At 40.6% G+C, this 18929-nt stretch overlaps 1 protein-coding gene across 1 annotated transcript in view; it reads right to left on the bottom strand.

Moving 5' to 3' along the window:
* Positions 1–1138: 1138 nt before the first annotated feature.
* Positions 1139–18929, bottom strand: part of CLCA1 (chloride channel accessory 1) — a 31311-nt gene continuing 13520 nt past the window's right edge. Inside the window, exons 6-14 of the mRNA XM_063628010.1 lie at positions 15811–16029; positions 14673–14900; positions 12307–12481; positions 10107–10213; positions 7877–8092; positions 7029–7290; positions 5770–5940; positions 2625–2864; positions 1139–1782 (exon numbers count right to left, since the gene is read on the bottom strand). Coding sequence (XP_063484080.1) covers positions 1391–1782; positions 2625–2864; positions 5770–5940; positions 7029–7290; positions 7877–8092; positions 10107–10213; positions 12307–12481; positions 14673–14900; positions 15811–16029 — 2010 coding nt within the window. The 3' untranslated portion in view covers positions 1139–1390. The remainder of the gene's footprint in view (positions 1783–2624; positions 2865–5769; positions 5941–7028; positions 7291–7876; positions 8093–10106; positions 10214–12306; positions 12482–14672; positions 14901–15810; positions 16030–18929) is intronic.

Below are 18929 nucleotides of genomic sequence, written 5' to 3'. Positions count from 1 at the left end.
TTTCCCCCATGTATTCTTTATAGGTTTATACCTGAGCACTTCTTCTAGTTTCTATTATATATTTTATTTCGTTATTTTTATGTTTATTGCATGTATCACTAAGATGGCTCAAATCTGGTTTTGAAATAAGAAAGGTCTACAAATAAAGAAATTTTGGGTCTACACAGAAATGATATGCTAGATATTTTGTTTTCAATCATAAAGAGAGCCACCCACATCTTGACCTCATTGTGCTAATAACCGAGAACTCGAAACAATTTTCACAGGAATATCTACGCCTGCAGGCACTGGAATCTGTGACTAGTCCTTCACAAGGACCGCCATACTGCTAGGCCTACACTTGCAGCCTTTTTTCCTCTTCTCCTTCCCCTTTCATCTGTCATGCTGCTGGTCTTTCTCACGCTTATTAAGGCCTTCGTGTGGTTCTCAAAGACCCCCTTCTCAAGCATATCTCTGAGCATATCTGCCTCCTGATTTCAAAAATAAATCCTCAAATGCTCTTTTTAGTGTACAGGAAAAAGGCCAATGCTTACTCATCTTTCTATCCTTAGAACCAGCATTGGCCTGGAAAATAATAAGCAGCTGGTGAACATTTGTTGAAAGAACTGAATTACATTAAATAAACTAATGCATATAAGGCATTAGTTGGGCGCTTGGACAAAGTACACAATAAATGTTTATTTCTCAATCACTTTCCCTTCACACCTGGCCTGAAGCTACCTTTCCCACCTTATCCCCACTGCCATGGCTTAAAGCATCACTAACTCTTGTAATTTCATGCACATAACATTCATTTCTGTGCCTAAGGAACTTTCATTAAGCTGTTCTTTCTTTCTTCAATGCCATCTCTTCCTTAAATGCACCATCATTGCTCAAATTTAGAGAAAATAAGACATATTCCTGGTGATGCTGGTCCAAAACGCCTATAAAACAAGTCATGTTTTTTATATTTAAATAATTTAGATTGGTCTTTTCTTCACCAAAAGAAACCAAACAACTTTTAGCAACTCTGTTAGATTTATGCAATTCCATGTTGTTTCTAACTGGCAAAGCTCCTTAAAACAAATAAAAACATACTTCCATTTATTGATACAAACCTTGTTTCTTTCTAGTATTCAAATCCATTAATAAAAGACTCAATGATTATCAAATTTTTGGGTTTGGATAGTTTTTATGCGTATATACCCAGTTGTTTAGCATTTTATTTTATCGCCCCCTACAGGAAGTCTAAAATACATTTAGTATATCGCCTCCTACAGGAATACATTTCGTATAAATGTACTATACACATTTAGTATATCGCCCCCTACAGGAAGTCTAAAATACATTTTAGAAAATTTTATAATTAAAAAAAGGATGAATGATTTATTTATCTCACAAAAATTCAGCCCTAGGCTATTGACAGCTGCAGTTCTCCTATCCACTTCCACATAATTTTTAAGATGTGCATGCCAGGAATGGTGCTGTTGATATGAATATTAGGACAAGGAGCAGATGTTTCATCAGGACTAGGTGTCTCTGGCAGAGTCTGTGGAGGAATAAACAAAGATACTCGTGCAATATTGGATATTTCTGATTTCAGATCGACCTTATCAACAGCCTGAATAGCAATGAAAAGATCTGTGCCATTTTCAAAAGTAATGTTTTCTGGTTTAAACAAAAAGACTTCCTCAGAGTTGGCTTCCTTTGGGATGAGAGCAGTGGTATTCACTTGAAGAGATTCATTGAACTTGTCTCTGAGATTAAGAATACTTGTACTTATTCGAATGATATACTTGTGAGCTAAAAAGGAAAAAGAAGAATGTGACTTTAATTCTGAAATCTTAAAGAAACTTCTTAAGCAGTAGAGCTTTAAAAAATGTTTGAAAAGCTTTAAAAGTCTATTGGAAATTATATCATCACCCCATAAGGTTCCCAAATAAATGAACTGATGGTCCCATTTACAAGGGTTACTATCTCTTTTACATTCTTGTTTGTATATAATGACACAATGATAAGCGTAAAACTGGATTGGGCATGACGTAAAGCCTTGGTCAGCATTTCTGGGCATAGTGCCTGGCAGAAAGAAGAGATTGTTTAACAACTGTTTATTATTTTATTATTTATAGAGGGAGTTTGCACCAATGCTTCTCAAGCTGTAATGTGTGTACAAATCACCCAGGGATCTGAAAATGCAGATCTGAAAACACTTTCTAACAAGTGTTCATGGTATCTACATGCTGCAGTCCACAGACCTCACTTTGAGAGAGAAAGTCTGGTAGGACCTGAGGTTCCTTCCAAAGGAGCTCTGCTCTGTAGACATCTATGCTCTATTTCCAGTTCTTCCCCAGGAGTCACTGCTACCCAGAAAATGGAGTTTGTCAAAGGACAGTTTGGCAAGATTTCAGAAACAAAGTGAGGTTTACCATTCCTGGCTGAAACCTCTTACTCCCAAAGTATACCAGTTTTTCAGGTTTTAAATCTCTCTTCTTTAAATACATTTATCCCTCATTTCAAAGGACTGGCAAGATCCCTCCTGCCTTCTGCCCCCTAAGCCTAAGAACACGGCTGCCTGCCTCACCCACTTCTGCTCCTCTACTTGGCTGGTAAACTCCTTTACAGGGTCCACACCAGGTTCAGCTTACCTGTTCCATGGTCATAATCATCCCCGGGAGCTGTCCAAGTCAGATTAATGAGACTGCCCCCGTGAATTTCCGCCTTCAGGTCGGTGATTTGGCCAGGTGGGAAGAGATCAGGTATGGGAGCATTTGGGACATCGGAAGCCACAAATGAGCCTCCTGAGGATGTTCTGCTGAAACACACTTGCTTGTGTTGAACATCATCCTTATTAATTTCAGGTCTTGGTGGATTCCATTGTATTTCATCTGCATTAAAAAAAAAATACTCAATATCTTAAGCAACACCACTAAATGGTGATACCTCCGTCTGTTTTCTTATCGGATCACCCTCTTCCTATTCCCCACTTCTACTTCTTTCCTTCCACACACAGAATTAATTTTAAATATTTGGAGACAAGACCGCAAATACGGTTTCATCAGAGGGAAAAGAGCAAACAGAGAATCACAGTTTTTTTTATCTCTTAGATATTTCCTGGATATTTAGTGGACTAACCTTTTGGAATTTATTTTCATGACATTTTTCCTGAAATTGCTTATTTTCCCATCTTTTTGCCCATCCTGATCTTGTCTTCCCACCAGGTCAGTTTAAATACTACATTTGTTCCTTCCTTCCTTCCTTCCTTCCTTCCTTCCTTCCTTCCTTCCTTCCTTCCTTCCTTCCTTTTTTCCTTCCTTCCTTCCTTCCTTTCTTTTTTTGTTTTTGTTTTTGAAACGGAGTTTCGCTCTTGTCATCCAGGCTGGAGTGGCGTGATCTTGGCTCACTAAAACCTCTGCCTCCTGGGTTCAGGTGATTCTCCTGCCTCAGCCTCCTGAGTAGCTGGGATTACAGGCATGTGCCACCACACCGGGCTAATTTTTGTATTTTTAGTAAAGATGGGGTTTCACCATGTTGGCCAGCCTGGTCTTGAACTCCTAACCTCAGGTTATCCACCTGCCTCAGCCTCCCAAAGTGCTGGGATTACAGGAGTGAGCCACTGCGCCGGGCCTAAATACTAACTCTGTTTTAAACCTCAGACTGCCTCAAAAAATGTATTCCTCCTAAATAATAGTGTGGGTTTCATTATCTTTCCTTTTATTTGGCAACTAATCAACTGGACCTTCAAGAATGCCTTGTTTATGCATATTTCTTTCACTTTCTCGATGTTTGTATTTCATTTTTCTTATTAAATTTCAGTTTTTAATGAAATGTTTTATGTTAGAGGTTCCAAAATTTTGTAGTTTTGAAAGACTTCTCATTTCCTCAGTGAATGCATGGGAATCTAGTTCTTGTAGCGATCCCAATTTCATTCACATTCTTGTTGAAGAATGTATAAAAGCAATCCTGGAACTTAAAAAATACCCTGGTCTGTTCAATCTGTATAGTTCTCAGGTTCTCTTTTCTTTTCAATAAAAATATCTCATAAGATCCTAACGTGGCATTACTTAGAATTTGTTTTCTCATAAACTCTACCTCTTTATAGAATTTTTACCTATTAAAGACCGTTTAATCTTCATACGCATTAATCTGGTCTTGGCAAAGATGAAGTGAATGCTCTAGCAGGTTCAGGGTTCATGTTGAAAGCACCAGTAGAGACTGCCATTAAGGCTTATCGAGGGATAGAGGGAAGAACATGACCTTCTACTGTTGTGCCAGGCATTGACACTATTAGTTATATGAACCCATAACCTCTCTAGCTTCTGTTTCCCCATCTTTAAAAACGGATACTTCCAAGAATGAAATGTATTACTGTAAGTAAAATGCTGTGATAAGGCTAGACTTAGCCACTAAACCAGTCCCCTTCCACCTCCTTCCCCTAACTCAAAAAGCAATGGCATGGGCCGGGCACGGTGGCTCACGCCTGTAATCCAGCACTTTGGGAGGCCGAGGCAGACAGATCACAAGGTCAAGAGATCAAGACAATCCTGACCAACATGGTGAAACCCTGTCTCTACTAAAAATACAAAACTTAGCTGGGCATGGTGGCACGTGCCTGTAGTCTCAGCTACTCGGGAGGCGGAGGCAGGAGAATCACTTGAACCCAGGAGATGGAGGTTGCAGTGAGCTGAGACTGCGCCACTGCACTCCAGACTCGCGACAGAACAAGACTGTCTAAAAAAAAAAAAAAATGCAGTGGCATCTTTTAAAACATTTCCCTCTATTATCACCTTTGCATGAGGGACACCATGTGTCTCTGAATCCTCTCTTCACTAAGCACACACCCAAGTTAAGATGACAGTGGGAAGGTTCTCACACACCAACCTCAGGAAAAAGCCTGCCCAGGACAGGGTGGAGATTAATGGAAAACTAGTCATGGAACCCACTGGACACAAACTTGGTCTCAATTCCTTCTCTAGTCCAGGGCAAGTGTTTGTAACCAAAAGTGGTATGGGACTGTCTGTTTCATGGACATAATTTTCCCACCTGCTTACACGTGGGCTCAGTGTGCTGGCCTGCATGAAATTCATCTACTATGCTCCCTGGCCTGAGCAGGAGGAGAAAAGAGGAAAGACAGACAGTGGACTTGGAAAATGATATTGACATAGATAACAAACCCTAAATTATTACTTCTTTATTCTGTGGGAATGATTCATTATGATAAATTAGAAATGCTTCAATGGAAAGAACTTCATTAAAAGTGTTTTTAAAATAATGATAAAACCTTTATTAAACACTATTTACCAGTAACAGTTTGTTAGATGTATTTAGTTATTTATTCTTTGTGACCATCCTATGAGGTAGCTGCCATTATTATCCTTATTTTACAACTGAGGAGAGTGAAGTACAAAAAGATTACACAAAATACTGTATTGGATAGAGGGCTGGGATTTGAAGTGAGGTGGTCAAAAGCTATGTTCTATCCAGTGATTTTCAGCTGGAGGTTAGTTTGCCCCCCCTAAGGGACAGTGGACGACATATGGAGACATTTTTGATTGTCATGACTAGGGAATTGCTATTGACGAATAATGGATAGAGGTTAGGGATGCTGCTAAACATCCCACAATGTGCAGGATAGCCCTCCACAACAAAGGATTGTCTGTCTCAAAATCTTAATAGTATCGAGGTTGAGAAACCCTGATTTAATCATGCACCATTCTGCCCCACAGGCTTAATAGTTTCCTCTTGAAACCAATCCTTTTGCACAAGCCAGGTGTGTTATTACAGATTACTTGCCATTCTCAATCCAGCCAGGTATGTACAGTGCTCCACTCTGCTGGAGTATCTCTCTCTGTCTGGCTGCGTTAACTCCTCCCAGAGCCCGCACTTTTACACTGTATCTACCATTCGTGTCATAAGTTGTGAAATACCTCGAGTAGACACCGTCATCCTTAGTAGCATCAGCACCTTGATAAAGAACGAAGGAATTAATAAATATCCTAAAGGTAACGGGGAGGGTATTTGTATATTTCCAACTCATATGTAGGCTATGAATTTTCAAAGCAACAAGAAATTCAGCATTAGCTCCTAAAGACCTTAAGATTTTGGTGTGTTGAGGGTAAGGCTTGCTTCTTTTATCACTGTGTGTATAGTGTGTGTGGTTTTATGTATACCTTCTGTCTTCTTAAATTGTTGACTTTCTTTTTGAAATCTAAGATGATATTGTTTCTCTGTTACACCCAATGTAGCCCAGGGTAACTACTCAATAAGTATCTGTTGAACTAAATTAAACTGCTATATGCAACTGTGGAAGAAAAAAATGTATGATTCTTTAATGAAATTCATGACTTCTCCCCAGGGTAGATTTAGGTGGGAAATTCATTCACAAGATTCATTCTAATAAGGTTATTTGCTTCACAGTAAGCAGACATGTTTTTTGTTTTTTTTTTTTAAAGTGTAGAATTCTCTTTCTCTCTCTCTCTGATAGACTTCTTAAAGACAAGAATAATGGGCAGAATTTTCACTTTTGGGGCAAGCTAATATAGAGTCTGCATAGATACAGGAATCATAGAGGACTGTGCTTGAATCTATCTCTGCTGCTTTCTAAATGTGAAAGCCTCAGTGAAGATATTATAAAAACAAAGATTATATATGTCTTTGTATATATGTATTTGTGTATATATACACACACACACTCATATGTGTGTATGTATGTATGTATGTATGTGTTTATACAAAGCACCTAACGCAAGATGGTTATTAATTTTCCTCTCTTTCTTTTTTGGGGGTTGTGAAATACCCTATGACAACTCCCTGGAGACTCTGAATCTATTGAGCTTGAGCCATTAATGTGTTTTGGGCCTTGCAGAAGCCTTCATGTTTTCCAGCAGTTTCAAACGTAGGAATTGTGGGGAAATGGAGAACTCTCCCAGCCAGACCTCAGTGCTGTGCTGCCTTGCCTGTCTAACTGCCCTCACCACACCATGCCCTTTTGGCATTCCCTGGTTGCTTCTTGGAAAAAGAAATAAATATTTTCCAATTTCTTGGGTGATTACCTGCTCCATTATCCAGTAGTTCCAAGGTAACTGTTTTTCCATTCACTGATTCAATCAGGGCTGTGACACTGGCCCTGAGAATTGCAGAGGCTCCTTGGCGAATATTTGCATAAACTATCATAGGGCTGGGGAATTTGCCGGTGTCCTTGTTCATTTTGGAAGTCACTGTAATTGGAGGCAGGGTAGCATTGGACGCACGGGACGTGACAGTCAGAGTCAAGGTTTGTGAGCTTGCTTGCAGACTGTATTTCCAAGTGCCAACCTGACCAAAACACATGTAAACATTTCCAATGAATAACTTCAGGTGACACAGAACTGACTTCAATGTCACATACAGGAAAAGCCTCTGATACAAGCATGTTGGAAGCATATCTAAGAAGAGGTGTGCATATTTGATACTCTGTCAGCCACGGGGAGCTTCAGTGTGTTTGAACTAACTATATCGTTCCCATTGTCAAGAAAATTCCACGGGGGGTGGGAGGGGGATGGTGAGGTCTGAAAGCTATATGCTTATTGTTGCCTTGGTTTTATAAGAGACAAGTCTCTGAGGTAAAGGAAATAGTCTTTATGATCCCAAAACATCGAGGATCATTTTGTATCTGATTACTATGTAATTTGAAGGTTCTCCTTTTAGTACCTGGACAAAATATTACCTATTTCCTTTCTCTTTACTTGCTGGCATACTGAGTGATTTTCATTGGATGGAGATCTCTTTTCCTCTTTCTCTCTTTGATTCAATACTGACTCTCCTTTTAGCAACCACCAACATTTAAAATGCTACAATTATTCTGTAAAAACGTTATTTTATCTTGTTGAATTATGAGAAAGAAAAAAAGCTGACTCCATACCTTAGCAATGCCTGCGATTTGGAGGTAGGCCATTTTGGTGTTTTTGTCCACTACAAAGCCACCTTGCTTCTGTCCACTGGGATCCCAGAGAAGGATCTGGGGAGGCTGCGTTGTCCAGGTGATAAGAAACAAAGTGTCCTTTCCCACTGTGCTGTCCACGATCACTGTGCCATTCATCCACTGGCTGTTCTGGAGGGTTAATCCCTTACTCTCAAGCTGTTAAGAAAAACAGCTCTTACTTTCTGGAGAATACAGCTCCCATCACATGGTCTTTTCCCTTCTGCCCTTGTCTCCCCAGTGCCCCATTAGAAAGACTTCAGTGACGCCTGAGTCCTTGATTTGGTGTTAGGAGCAATTATGATGCAGTTCTAAGTTAGCTTTCTAGCCTTATCTTCCACAAGTTTCCTTCCTCCACCCAAGTAAGACCACTTCCCCGAAAGGTCCTTGTGAATCTCTGACTCTTTGACTTTATTATCATACTCTTTACTTTTCCTGGAAGGCTTTACATTTGTCTTCTCCATGTATCTAAGCCTTCTTAGTCTTCTCTATTTGTCTAAACCTTACCCATCCTTCACAATTCAAATATTACTTTCTCCATGAAGGTTTCTCTGCTGTCCATCTCATTTACCAGTTGTAAAAAATCTCCCCTTCCTCTGATCTCCTACAGGATTTTATTTCTATCAATCCTTTGACATTCATCACATTGTGTTTCACCCTCTATTTATTGGTATATGCAGCTCATCTTATTTACTAGACTATGAACCCTTAAGGGGACTCACTGTGACTTATTTTTTACCCACACATGGATTGTCTGAATTACCTAATTGCTAAGTCAGGTGGTATTGCAGGCCCCGTGGAGATAAATGACATAAGCCAAGGCCAACTTGTTTGGAATAGAATGAGGGAGCTGCAGAGTGGGAGTGAGGCAAGGAAAGATTAACAAGGCTTTTTTAGAAAATGTGATTTTGAGGATTATCTCCTAGGTAGTTATTGTCTCAAAGTTAGCACCTATTAGAAGACAGAATGGGCTGGTCATGGAGCCAGATTTCCTAGTTTCACAAGTAGATTACAAGCTGGCATGTGGAGAAAGTGAAGGGCTATTAGACCTGATTCTTGTGGCATGCTGGTGAATGAGTCTTGCTCATTTCTCCATCTATCTGTCTCTCTGTTAGGTTTCTTAAATACAAAAATCATAGGCAGAAATTTCCTAAATGTGAACTTGTCCTTTTATCACTTTAATTACTTTTCTAGGACACATTCGTACCTTTTCCAAAGCAGGCCCTTGCATTTAATTTTCTAAATCTGAACCAGAATAACCCAGATGGGTATAATTGCTGTCTTCCTAGATTGAATAAATGCTCCATTGGTAAGCCAGAAAGCCTATGGTTTCAAAATCTCTCATTATTAGGCTTTGACATTACAGTTTTCCTTTACCTTTATCTGAACTTTCATCATAAAAATTATAATTGACACCAGTATGAATGCTGATTGTTCACTCTCTCTAGTTTAAAAATTAATGTCAATAATTTCTGCAATTACTAAAAAAGAGCATTGAAAAAATACATTTTTTCTTTTTTCTTAATAGTTTCAAGACTTTTAAAAGGCAATTTGGTTTTCTTGAAATTTTAGAACCAGATGGGCCATTGGAAGTTTTCTGTCTACACCTGGTGGAGAAATGAAGGTCCACAGAGGTGAAGTTCTTTGCCTAGGTCACATAGTTAATGGCAGACCCAGGACCAAGATCTGGAGGTCTGGACTCACATCGCTGGCTTTTTACAGTACAAAGCACTTTCTGTCCATTATATGTAAATCTTGGCAAACAACAGAAATTTGATGTAATGGAAAAATAAAGCAAGTAATCCCTGGACACTTGTCCCAGAAAATTTGTGATTGAGATGATCTACTCTGAAGAAAATTCTGAGCCGATTATATTGCTCTAGTTGCTTGTTCAGAGATGTTCAAAAAGAATTCTTGGACCTATGACAATTTATCTGCCGATTTCTGTGAGGAAGTCACTTGGTATTGCTTCCAAACAAGTAGACACTAATTGCCTTGTTTAAATGAGTAGTGTTGCATTTTAGGAATAATGTTTAATATCAAACTGGACCTTCTATTTTAATTTTAATTCAGTACCAGAAGAGTGGAAAACTTAAAACTTTTAGCCATGAAATTCTCCATCTTGGCTATGATTATGTGCAAATATGAAAAACCAAAGATTAAGAACTCCAACCTGGATGGAGCGCTGAGAGACAGCTCCATTTCCTGATGAAAGGGCCCCAAAAGCATCAATGAGGCCATTGTTCTGAACTTGATCTGAAGCATATGTCTGTAAACCTCCTAAAATGCAATTACATTTTCAGAAATTATTTTCCAGAAAGCAAATCTTTGCAACATTTTAGCTGTTGTTTAGGGAGTATGCAATATAAATATCCCTTTGTGTTATTAAAGTATAAATAGATCAACATCAAATAGGTGCCTACATTAACTCAGAATTTGATACTTTTTTTTTTAACTTGCTTATTTTTTTCTAAGACAGGCTCTCACTCTGTTGCCCAGGGTGGAGTACAGTGGCACGATCTTGGCTCACTGCAACCTCCACCTTCCAGGCTCAAGCGATCTTCCTACCTCAGCTCCCAAGTAGCTGGGATTACAGGCATACGCCAACATGTCTAATTTTTTTTTTTTTTTTTTTTTTTTTTTTAGTGATGGGTTTTGCCATGTTGCTCAGGCTGGTCTTGAACTCCTAGGCCCAATCAATCCACCTGCCTTGGCCTCCTAAAATTCTGGGATTACAGGAGTGAGCCACTACACCCAGCCACTAATTTTTAAATCTTAGTAAATAATAGCTTCAGCAACATCTCGGTCACCTGGCTACTTCAACTATCTGCAAAGCAGCCATGAATCTCTGATATGATTTGATATTAATTTATGATATAAATTGATGTCATGAAATCTACATATTAAAGGTCCTGCACTTTTACATGAGAGAAGTCATTAAGCTGTACTCCAGGACTATTGATTTACTCTTATTTGAAACATAATTCTAACAAACGTGGCTTTAGAGTTTTCTTCTAAATGAGGAAAGGCACATATGCGACAGCAGCAAGAAATAACAGTGGACAAAGGGAGAGTTACAGAATAGTGTATTGTAAAAACAGGATTTTACACCAGGCCAGGCAGTCTTGGGCTATTTAGAATAGGTGTCACTAAGTTAGTCAATGTGAAAGCACTTTTTAACTATTATAATTCCATCTGAACTTAAGGAAATAATTTCAGTAAGGCTGTTCATGCCCCACCCACATCCCCTTACCCAGCCAAGTGCATCTCTTCCCAGCTGCTCTAGGCATTGGCTTATAGCTGCCTCTTCTTCCAGGGAAGTATCTTACCAAAAGGGGCCATCCTACCTAGAGAGATAACATGCCCCTCTCCTCTGCCCTGTTCTGACAGTCCACAGCCAAAGACTGATAGACACAATGGTGCAAAAGGCCACCCTCCTGCCTCAAGGTGAGACAAGTCTGTGATGTACTTTCCATTCCAGAGTCCCCTGTGGGCGCAGCTAGACTCCGACTAGGTCTGCATCAATGCTTAGCTCCTTCCCTGGCCCTATCCTTTCCTCCTTCCTTTTCTCCTGAGAGCTCTCTCTTCTATAAATTACATGCACCCAAATCCCTGTCTCAGGCTCTGCTTCTGAGAAACCCAGCCTAAGACAGGTAGTATTAGGAATAAACAGCTCTGGCATTTTAGTGGCCTCAGAAGGCAACTCAGTATAATAATTGAGATCCACAATATTATCCCTAAGTTAAAAAAGAAAAAAATGTGCTCACCTACTCTGCTAAAGAAGCTGGTGACATATGGAATCTATTTTAACCATCTGTCTGTGTATGGGAATTAGACACACAATACGTTAAGGTTTTATGGAGAAACTGCATTGTATTCCATTTTGGGAGTGATCTTTTGCCTTATTTAACATGCCCTTTGCCCTTCCCTGCTACTTATTCTGTTTCGTGAATGCTTCTTCTCTAGGTAAAGTTAAAGGCTCCCTTATTTGTGCTTTATTGTACTTTCTGTTGCTAATATAGCACTCATGCCATGGTGTTATATAGTTAGTGGCTTGTCATCTGTCTCCCCTAGGTCTCTTGGCCAGCTGCCACTGGAAGGTAGTGGTTCCTGGCCCGGGAAGAAGGTCCTGAGTCCTCACTAGAGTGCTGTGCTAGTTCCGTCTTCTCCAGGCTGCCTTAGTCCTAGACACAAAGCTTTAAAATAAATGGGCAGAGTCCATTCAAACAGTCATTCAGGGGTAAGGGTGGCTAGTTAGCCAATTAGGTTATCCTATCTCTCTCCATCCCATCTTTCCCCCACTCCCCAGTTCACTGGAGCTCACAGTGCAGTAGGAGAGACAATACTGGGGGTCTCAGCAAATCATCCCTCACCTGTCATTTTGGACAGCTCCTCTAGTTCTTGAGCTGCAGAGGGCCCCAAGGCGACTGTGTGGATGATGGCACCACTTTGTTTGACCTCATTAAAGCACCCACTTATAGTGTTGTCTTCCCCATCCGTCAGCAGCACAATTTCAGATCCATCGGTTGGATATTTCTTCTTAATCACCTAAGGATGGAATTTAGGGCACGAGCTATCAGACTTAGCGTGGCCAAAGTGTTTATGAAAATTCTGCTTACAGGAAAGGAGAAAAGAAATTCCAGACGGAATAACGAAAATTGTCTGGGAATGGCCAAATATCTGTCTGTCTTGAAATGATACAATCTTAACCCAGCAGCATTCATGGAACTTGACCACTGTCTTTCCCCTTGGCTAGTCTGCTGCAGAGAGGGATGGTGTGGGATGCAGGGCAACTCTAGGGGTGGACAGCACTGGGGAAACAGCAAAGGTGTTCCCAGTTTCCTTCACGTGGCCTCTCCTTGATAGGTTTTCAGAGCTTCCAAGATGCCTTCAGAAACCATCTCATTTAATGGGGATTATATTGGGGGGATATTAGACCCAGGGCAGACTTTAACTTGTATGATACTCACCAGTCGGACAATACCAACATTTATGGCTGGCATTGGTTCTGATTGGTCATTACCTAGGTCACATGAGTTGTCAATATTTTTAACAGCCTTTCTGATTAAAGCAAAACATTTCATTTCCATTAATCCTCAGTTCCTAGTTGTTCTGTGACACCTATGTCTCAACTATTCCTGGTATAGTTGGATTATTTATTTTTTACATGGTATAGAGAGGATACTCTTCTGCCAATGTTGAATAAGATTAGGACAGGAGGAAAATTAGATAAAAGAATAATGCTATCTATTTAAGAAAAGAAAGCAAGAGTCCACTCTTCCCCTAAACAGAGTAGAAGGAGAGACCCAGAATGAGAGGAAACAAGAAATCAAGCCTAAGCATCTCTCTGGCCTAGAATCTCAGAAAAGAAGGCGTCCTCTGAAGGTGGAAGGGAAAGCTGAGGGCAGAGGAGGCTTCCGCCTCACTCACTGTTTCAGCCATTAGAGGAGGCTACCTTGACTTCCTAGAAGAGAACAGAACAGTGACTGTTGCTGTTGCTGTGTCAAAGAGCCCAGAGCCCAGAAGCCTGTCAGCTGTGATCATGGCCTTGGCCTTACTAAGCTGCAGGCCAGAGAGGCCCAATTTGGATTTTCTTGTCGCACTCCCCATAACTGCTGTGTGTCATGGAAAACAGGCAAATGTTGCCACATATCCTAAAGAGGAGACACAAGACAGCTGGGTTGAGTGTTGGCAGGTAAGAGAAGGATAATCCTGCTGCAGAGGCTGAGGAGTATACAGTATGGCTGAAGGCTGGATGGAGGATAGGGTGGTGCTCAGGGCTCTGCTCCAACAGGGAGAGCCAGGGTGGGGCTATCAGTGGAGGAGGACCACTGGGCCCTGAGCAAGCCAAGAGAACAAGCCAAACTCGTATGGCCACAGCAGACACCACTGCAAGGAGCCCAGGGCAGACCTGACCAGAGCCTGCAGCAGGGACTAGCAGGGATCTTGAAGACAGTATAAGATCCAAGGTCCTTTGCCTCATCACCCTGAAGCCACATGAGCTTCTCCCACCCCACACCCAGACTCCACCCAAGGGGGCATCCTAAATTCCACTGGTATACTGCACACTCTCTCTCACTCATCTGAATGGAAAATGCAGAATCAGAAGTTCTCTCTTCACCACCATGCCATCTGGCATTAGTCATCTCCCCTAGGGTCTTGCACAGCAAGGGTTTGGTACAGCACATCAGTGATTTTATTGTCTGTTTTCCTCCCTTATTTGCTCCCTTAGTCAAAGCTTGGGTGGGTGACAGGGGTAATAAAATGCAGATGCATGCAGGCATCTGGAGAAGTGTTTCATAGCTGACTGTGTATGCAGTAGAAACCACTTTCAGGGAACTGATCTTCAAAGTGGACCAAAATGGTCAGAGAGACAGAAAGCACTTGAGGAAATGGTCAAGCCCATTGTCCACATCAAGCTATGTGAGCTGGAAACTACACATTCCTGCTGCCACATGGGAAACAAACAGCACTATTGAGTGTGATGTGCCCAACAAACAGGCTTAGGGCAAACCTGCCTAAGACACTGCAAGGTTCTGAGACCTTATGCCTGCCAGCCCCTTTCAATCTCCTACTCTGTTTCATGTGGCTAAATAGTCTCCAAGTAAATAGGGAATATTGCTCCTTGGTTATCTCATCCAGTTGGACCCTAGGCATGTATGGAAACACTGGAAATGAAAGTTTGTTAAGCAACATAAATTGCAAACATTCCAAACTACAATAGAAAAACACATCTCACAGTAAATGCTGATCGAAGCCCGCTGCAGATGGACGTCCCTCCTGAAGCTGCTGCAGGTAATCTTTTGGCGAGTGTGTCCCTGTCACTGCCACTGTTTATCTGTATGAGTTCACTTTGTACATGGGCAGCACTGTCAAATGTCACCATCCCAACCCAGGACCCCAGCTCAACTGTCTGTAGCAGGAAAAGCTGGCCTGCTTGATTCAGTCGATTGAGGCGGTTACCAGTCTAAATGGAGAAGCAAAAGAAAAACAGGTTATGTTTAGATGGAAAGACTAATAACAGAAAAGGCCATAGGGAATTTGGAAGTGGCTGCCTTAAGGTATAGCAAATAACCACAAGCTTACTTGAGGCGTATCCTATGGGGAAAAATTTGTTATTTATATTTAGCAGCACCTTTGGGTAGAATTTTAGGGCCAGTGTATAAATAGTAAAAGATAAAAACAGATGACATAATCATTAAAGTTCAATGCATTAGTAATAATTCTAGATAAATTCTGTATCAGGTGATATGGTTTGGCTCTGTGTCCTCAACCAAATCTCATCTCAAATTGTAATCCCCATAATCCCCACACGTCCAGGGAGGGACCTGGTGGGAGGTGGGAGGAACATGGGGGCGGTTTCTTCCGGGATGCTCTCGTTATAGTGAGTGAGTTCTCACGAGATCTGATGGTTTTATAAGGGCCTAAGGGGCTCTTTCCACTTTGTGCTGTCTCTCTCTCTCTCTCTCTCTCTCTCTCTCCTGCTACCATGTAAGACATGCCTGCTTCCCCTTCCACCATGATTGTAAATTTCCTGAGGCCTCCCCAGCCATGTGGAACTGTGAGTTGATTAAACCTCTTTCCTTTATAAATTACCCAGTCTTGGGTATTTCTTTATAGCAGTAGGAGAACAGACTAATACATAAGACTATGGACCTATAGACTTATATGTTGTACAACTATCTCATTTGGCAAATGAGATAGTTGATGCTGAATTTTTGTTGAACAAAGTTGAAGTGGGCATTTCTGAAGATAATGTTACAGTTATAACTATTCTGGCCCTCGGGTTATGTTTATTCCCAACTAGTTCCAAGTCAGGGTCCAGAACATGCATATCTGTGACCAGCATCCAGAAGACCTAGACTCATTGAACATACCGCCATGCTTCCAGATTTATCAAGGACTAAACACACAATTCTTTGTCCAATCTGCAGCAATGAGAAGGTGGGATTGGGTGGCTGTGTTGTCATAGGAGTGGTTTTCTTAAAGTCCTCAGAATCACGGATCACTTCCCATGTGCTTCGGAGATTGCATTTTTGATTTTGCTTGTTTGGAGCTTCTTTGTTGTGGTTTTGTTCTGTACAGAATTCAACTACCTGAAATTGTCAATGAAATTATATAGATAATGGTAAACTATGTGGTAAAATATTTAATAGTTTGTTAGACCTGTCTGCTCTGCTAATGCATAACCTTGGCTCGATTGCACAATCGCTGTAGAACAGTGCTGGGGAAAATCACAGTAATAATGCAGATTTCCTACCTTAAACCAGGCCTTCAATCTCACTGGACCCTCAGTGCTCCTCAGCAATCCATTTACCTCCTCTTTTTAGTTTCCTTCCTACACCTCAAATTTACCATTTGAAGCCATCACTACTCTCTCCAGCATTCCTCTCTTGGAACCATCTTATCTCTCCACCCTTATACCACCAAACTCCACTTCCTTGCTTCCCACTCATTTACCAACACACTATATTCCAACCTTCAACTCCCAATGTTCCAGCTCTCTCCAAAATCCACTTGGATGTCTCACATGCTCCTCAAACTCCACATGTTCATTATTGACCTTATCACTTTTCTCCCATCTGCCCCTCCTCCTCATGTATTTCCTAACTTGATGTCACCACTATGCACCCCATCACCAAAATTAGGAAACTGGAAGTTTTCCTACCTTTTCCCTCCTAAAAAGTACCCAAGACCAATACATTTCACTATATCTCAATTTCATCATCTTTTCTCCATCTTCAATGAAATATCCATCACCCAAGCCATCACAGTTCCTCCCTCAGACGATTGCAGTTTCCTTTGTGACTTTTCCATCTTGTTTCCTCTCTGTTTGGTCCACCTCACAGCTGCCTGAGAGTCTTTCCTCTTACTCCTCTGCTTAACACCCTTTGGTGGCTCATGATTGTTCATACATTACAATCCGCTCTTCATATACCAGTGGCAAACTCTATGACTTGGAGCTTTGCTTCATTCTCCATTCTCATTCTGGCTGTGTATTCCATGTCTCTAATTTACCCCACTATAGCCTGTCAGTTCCCAAACTTGCCAGTCTTTGGCATCTCTATTGCTCCTCCTCTGTCTTCTACATTGTAAACTCTACTTTCATGTTCAGCCAAAAAGTCACTTCCGAAATGTTTCTCCATTTTCTACTCTTCCTCCTGACAATTTCCATTCCACCCTTTATAGCTTCACAGTATCTTGTAGAAATTTCAATAAGGCCCCTTTAACATTGCAGTGCACTTACTGGACTGTAAATCCATCTGATATGGTTTGGCTCTGTGTCCCCACCCAAATCTCATCTTGATTTGTAATCCCCACGTGTCGAGGGAGGGCTCTGGTGGGAGGTGATTGGATCATCGAGATGGTTTCCTCCATGCTGTTCTTGTGATATTGAGTGAGTTCCCACGTGATCTGATGATTTCATAAGTGGCAATTTCCCCTGCATTCTCTCTCTCCTGCCACTTCGTAAGGTGTGCCTTGCTTCTCCTTCATCTTCCACCATGATTGTAAGTTTCCTGAGGCCTCCCTAGCCATGTGGAACTGTGAGTCAATGAAACCTCTTTCATTTATAAATTATCCAGTCTTAGATATAGTTTATAGAGGTGTGAAAATGAATTAATACACCATCTATTACAGAAACCTGCTTACCAAATTTTGCTTCCTCAAAATTTAGCCCTAGTGCCTGACACATAACAAAAACTCAATATAACTTTGTTGTTTTTTGAGTAACCTTAACCTCTCTGCACCTGAATTATTAAATCTACAAAATAGTGATAGTTATTATGCAGAGAATAAATGAGAATATATGCACTAAGGTCAATACTAACACAGCCAATAAATGATGGTTCCTTTCCCTTTCTTATGTCATATAACACTTGCTAGTATTTATATCCCTCGCATGTGGGGGATTTTTTTTTAAGGCATAGTATACAAAAGAGAAGTAATATGATTCCTCCTCTCAGTGACTTTACAATATTATCATTCAATTACAAATCCTAATATCTGGGATTCTATTAATTTATAAAGTAATCATTAGTTGTACAACATTTTTCTCTTTATGTGCATTTTTCAGGTCACGTGTTTCGGTAATGTTTTTATGTTATCAATATGGATACTTTTTAGGAAGAAGACCTGAAAAACGTTTGTGTAAACCCCAGGCAGAGGCTTCCACACCTGACTAGGTATCAGATTTAACTCTGTGGCTAATTGAAAATATATAATCTGGGCCTCCTCCTGGAAGTTTCTGAATAGGCCTGGGAATGGACTGCAATGCCAAATAGAAGGACGATGGGCCTGGTGAGCCATGGTGCATCACATTTTAAAAACTTATGCTCCATTCCTATTGACAGACTCTTGCAATTTATTGCACCCTCTATTCCAAAAGGAAAATGTAATTTTATATGAGACTGGAAGATAAGAGAGACTTCCCACTGAAGTCAGTTAACTGATGCCTTCAGTCTCATTTTGTGCAAAATTTCTGATTTATATATTTAGCAGTAATATCAATAACTGGCCAAGTTCATTTTATGACCAGTTAGTCACTAAAAAATTAAGAATTTTGAAACTATTTAAAGCTATTTAAACTATGTATAAACTCCCTAATGTAACCAACACTCTTAACAAGATAGAAAATTTCAGTTAACAACCAAAAGCAAACATGCAGTCTGAAAAGAGCTCCCTGAAAGTTAAATCAAGAGCCTACTGATCATGTCTTTATTAACTAATAAAAGGAACTGCCTAATTCCCCTGGGTAAAGTCCTTATTTAAGTAAGAATGTGTGTGCTTGTATGCCTTTGTGAGTATTTAAAGTAATCCTAAGCACTTGAACTAAAAACTAGTGGGAGGGAGATGATGGAGAAGAAAGCGTGGACACGAGGAGAGTGACAGGAAGGAAGACAGGACTTTATCCTTGACTTGCACGCCCAGCTTGTCCCAGAGATAATCCACTGCTCACTGATGATTTCTCTAAACTTTGATTCTCCCTTGGAGCACT

The sequence above is a fragment of the Symphalangus syndactylus genome, chromosome 12 (assembly GCF_028878055.3).
Source record: "Symphalangus syndactylus isolate Jambi chromosome 12, NHGRI_mSymSyn1-v2.1_pri, whole genome shotgun sequence".
Classification (NCBI taxonomy): domain Eukaryota; kingdom Metazoa; phylum Chordata; class Mammalia; order Primates; family Hylobatidae; genus Symphalangus; species Symphalangus syndactylus.
The sequence above is the reverse complement of the archived record's forward strand: the minus strand, read 5'-3'. Positions and strand labels throughout refer to the sequence as shown.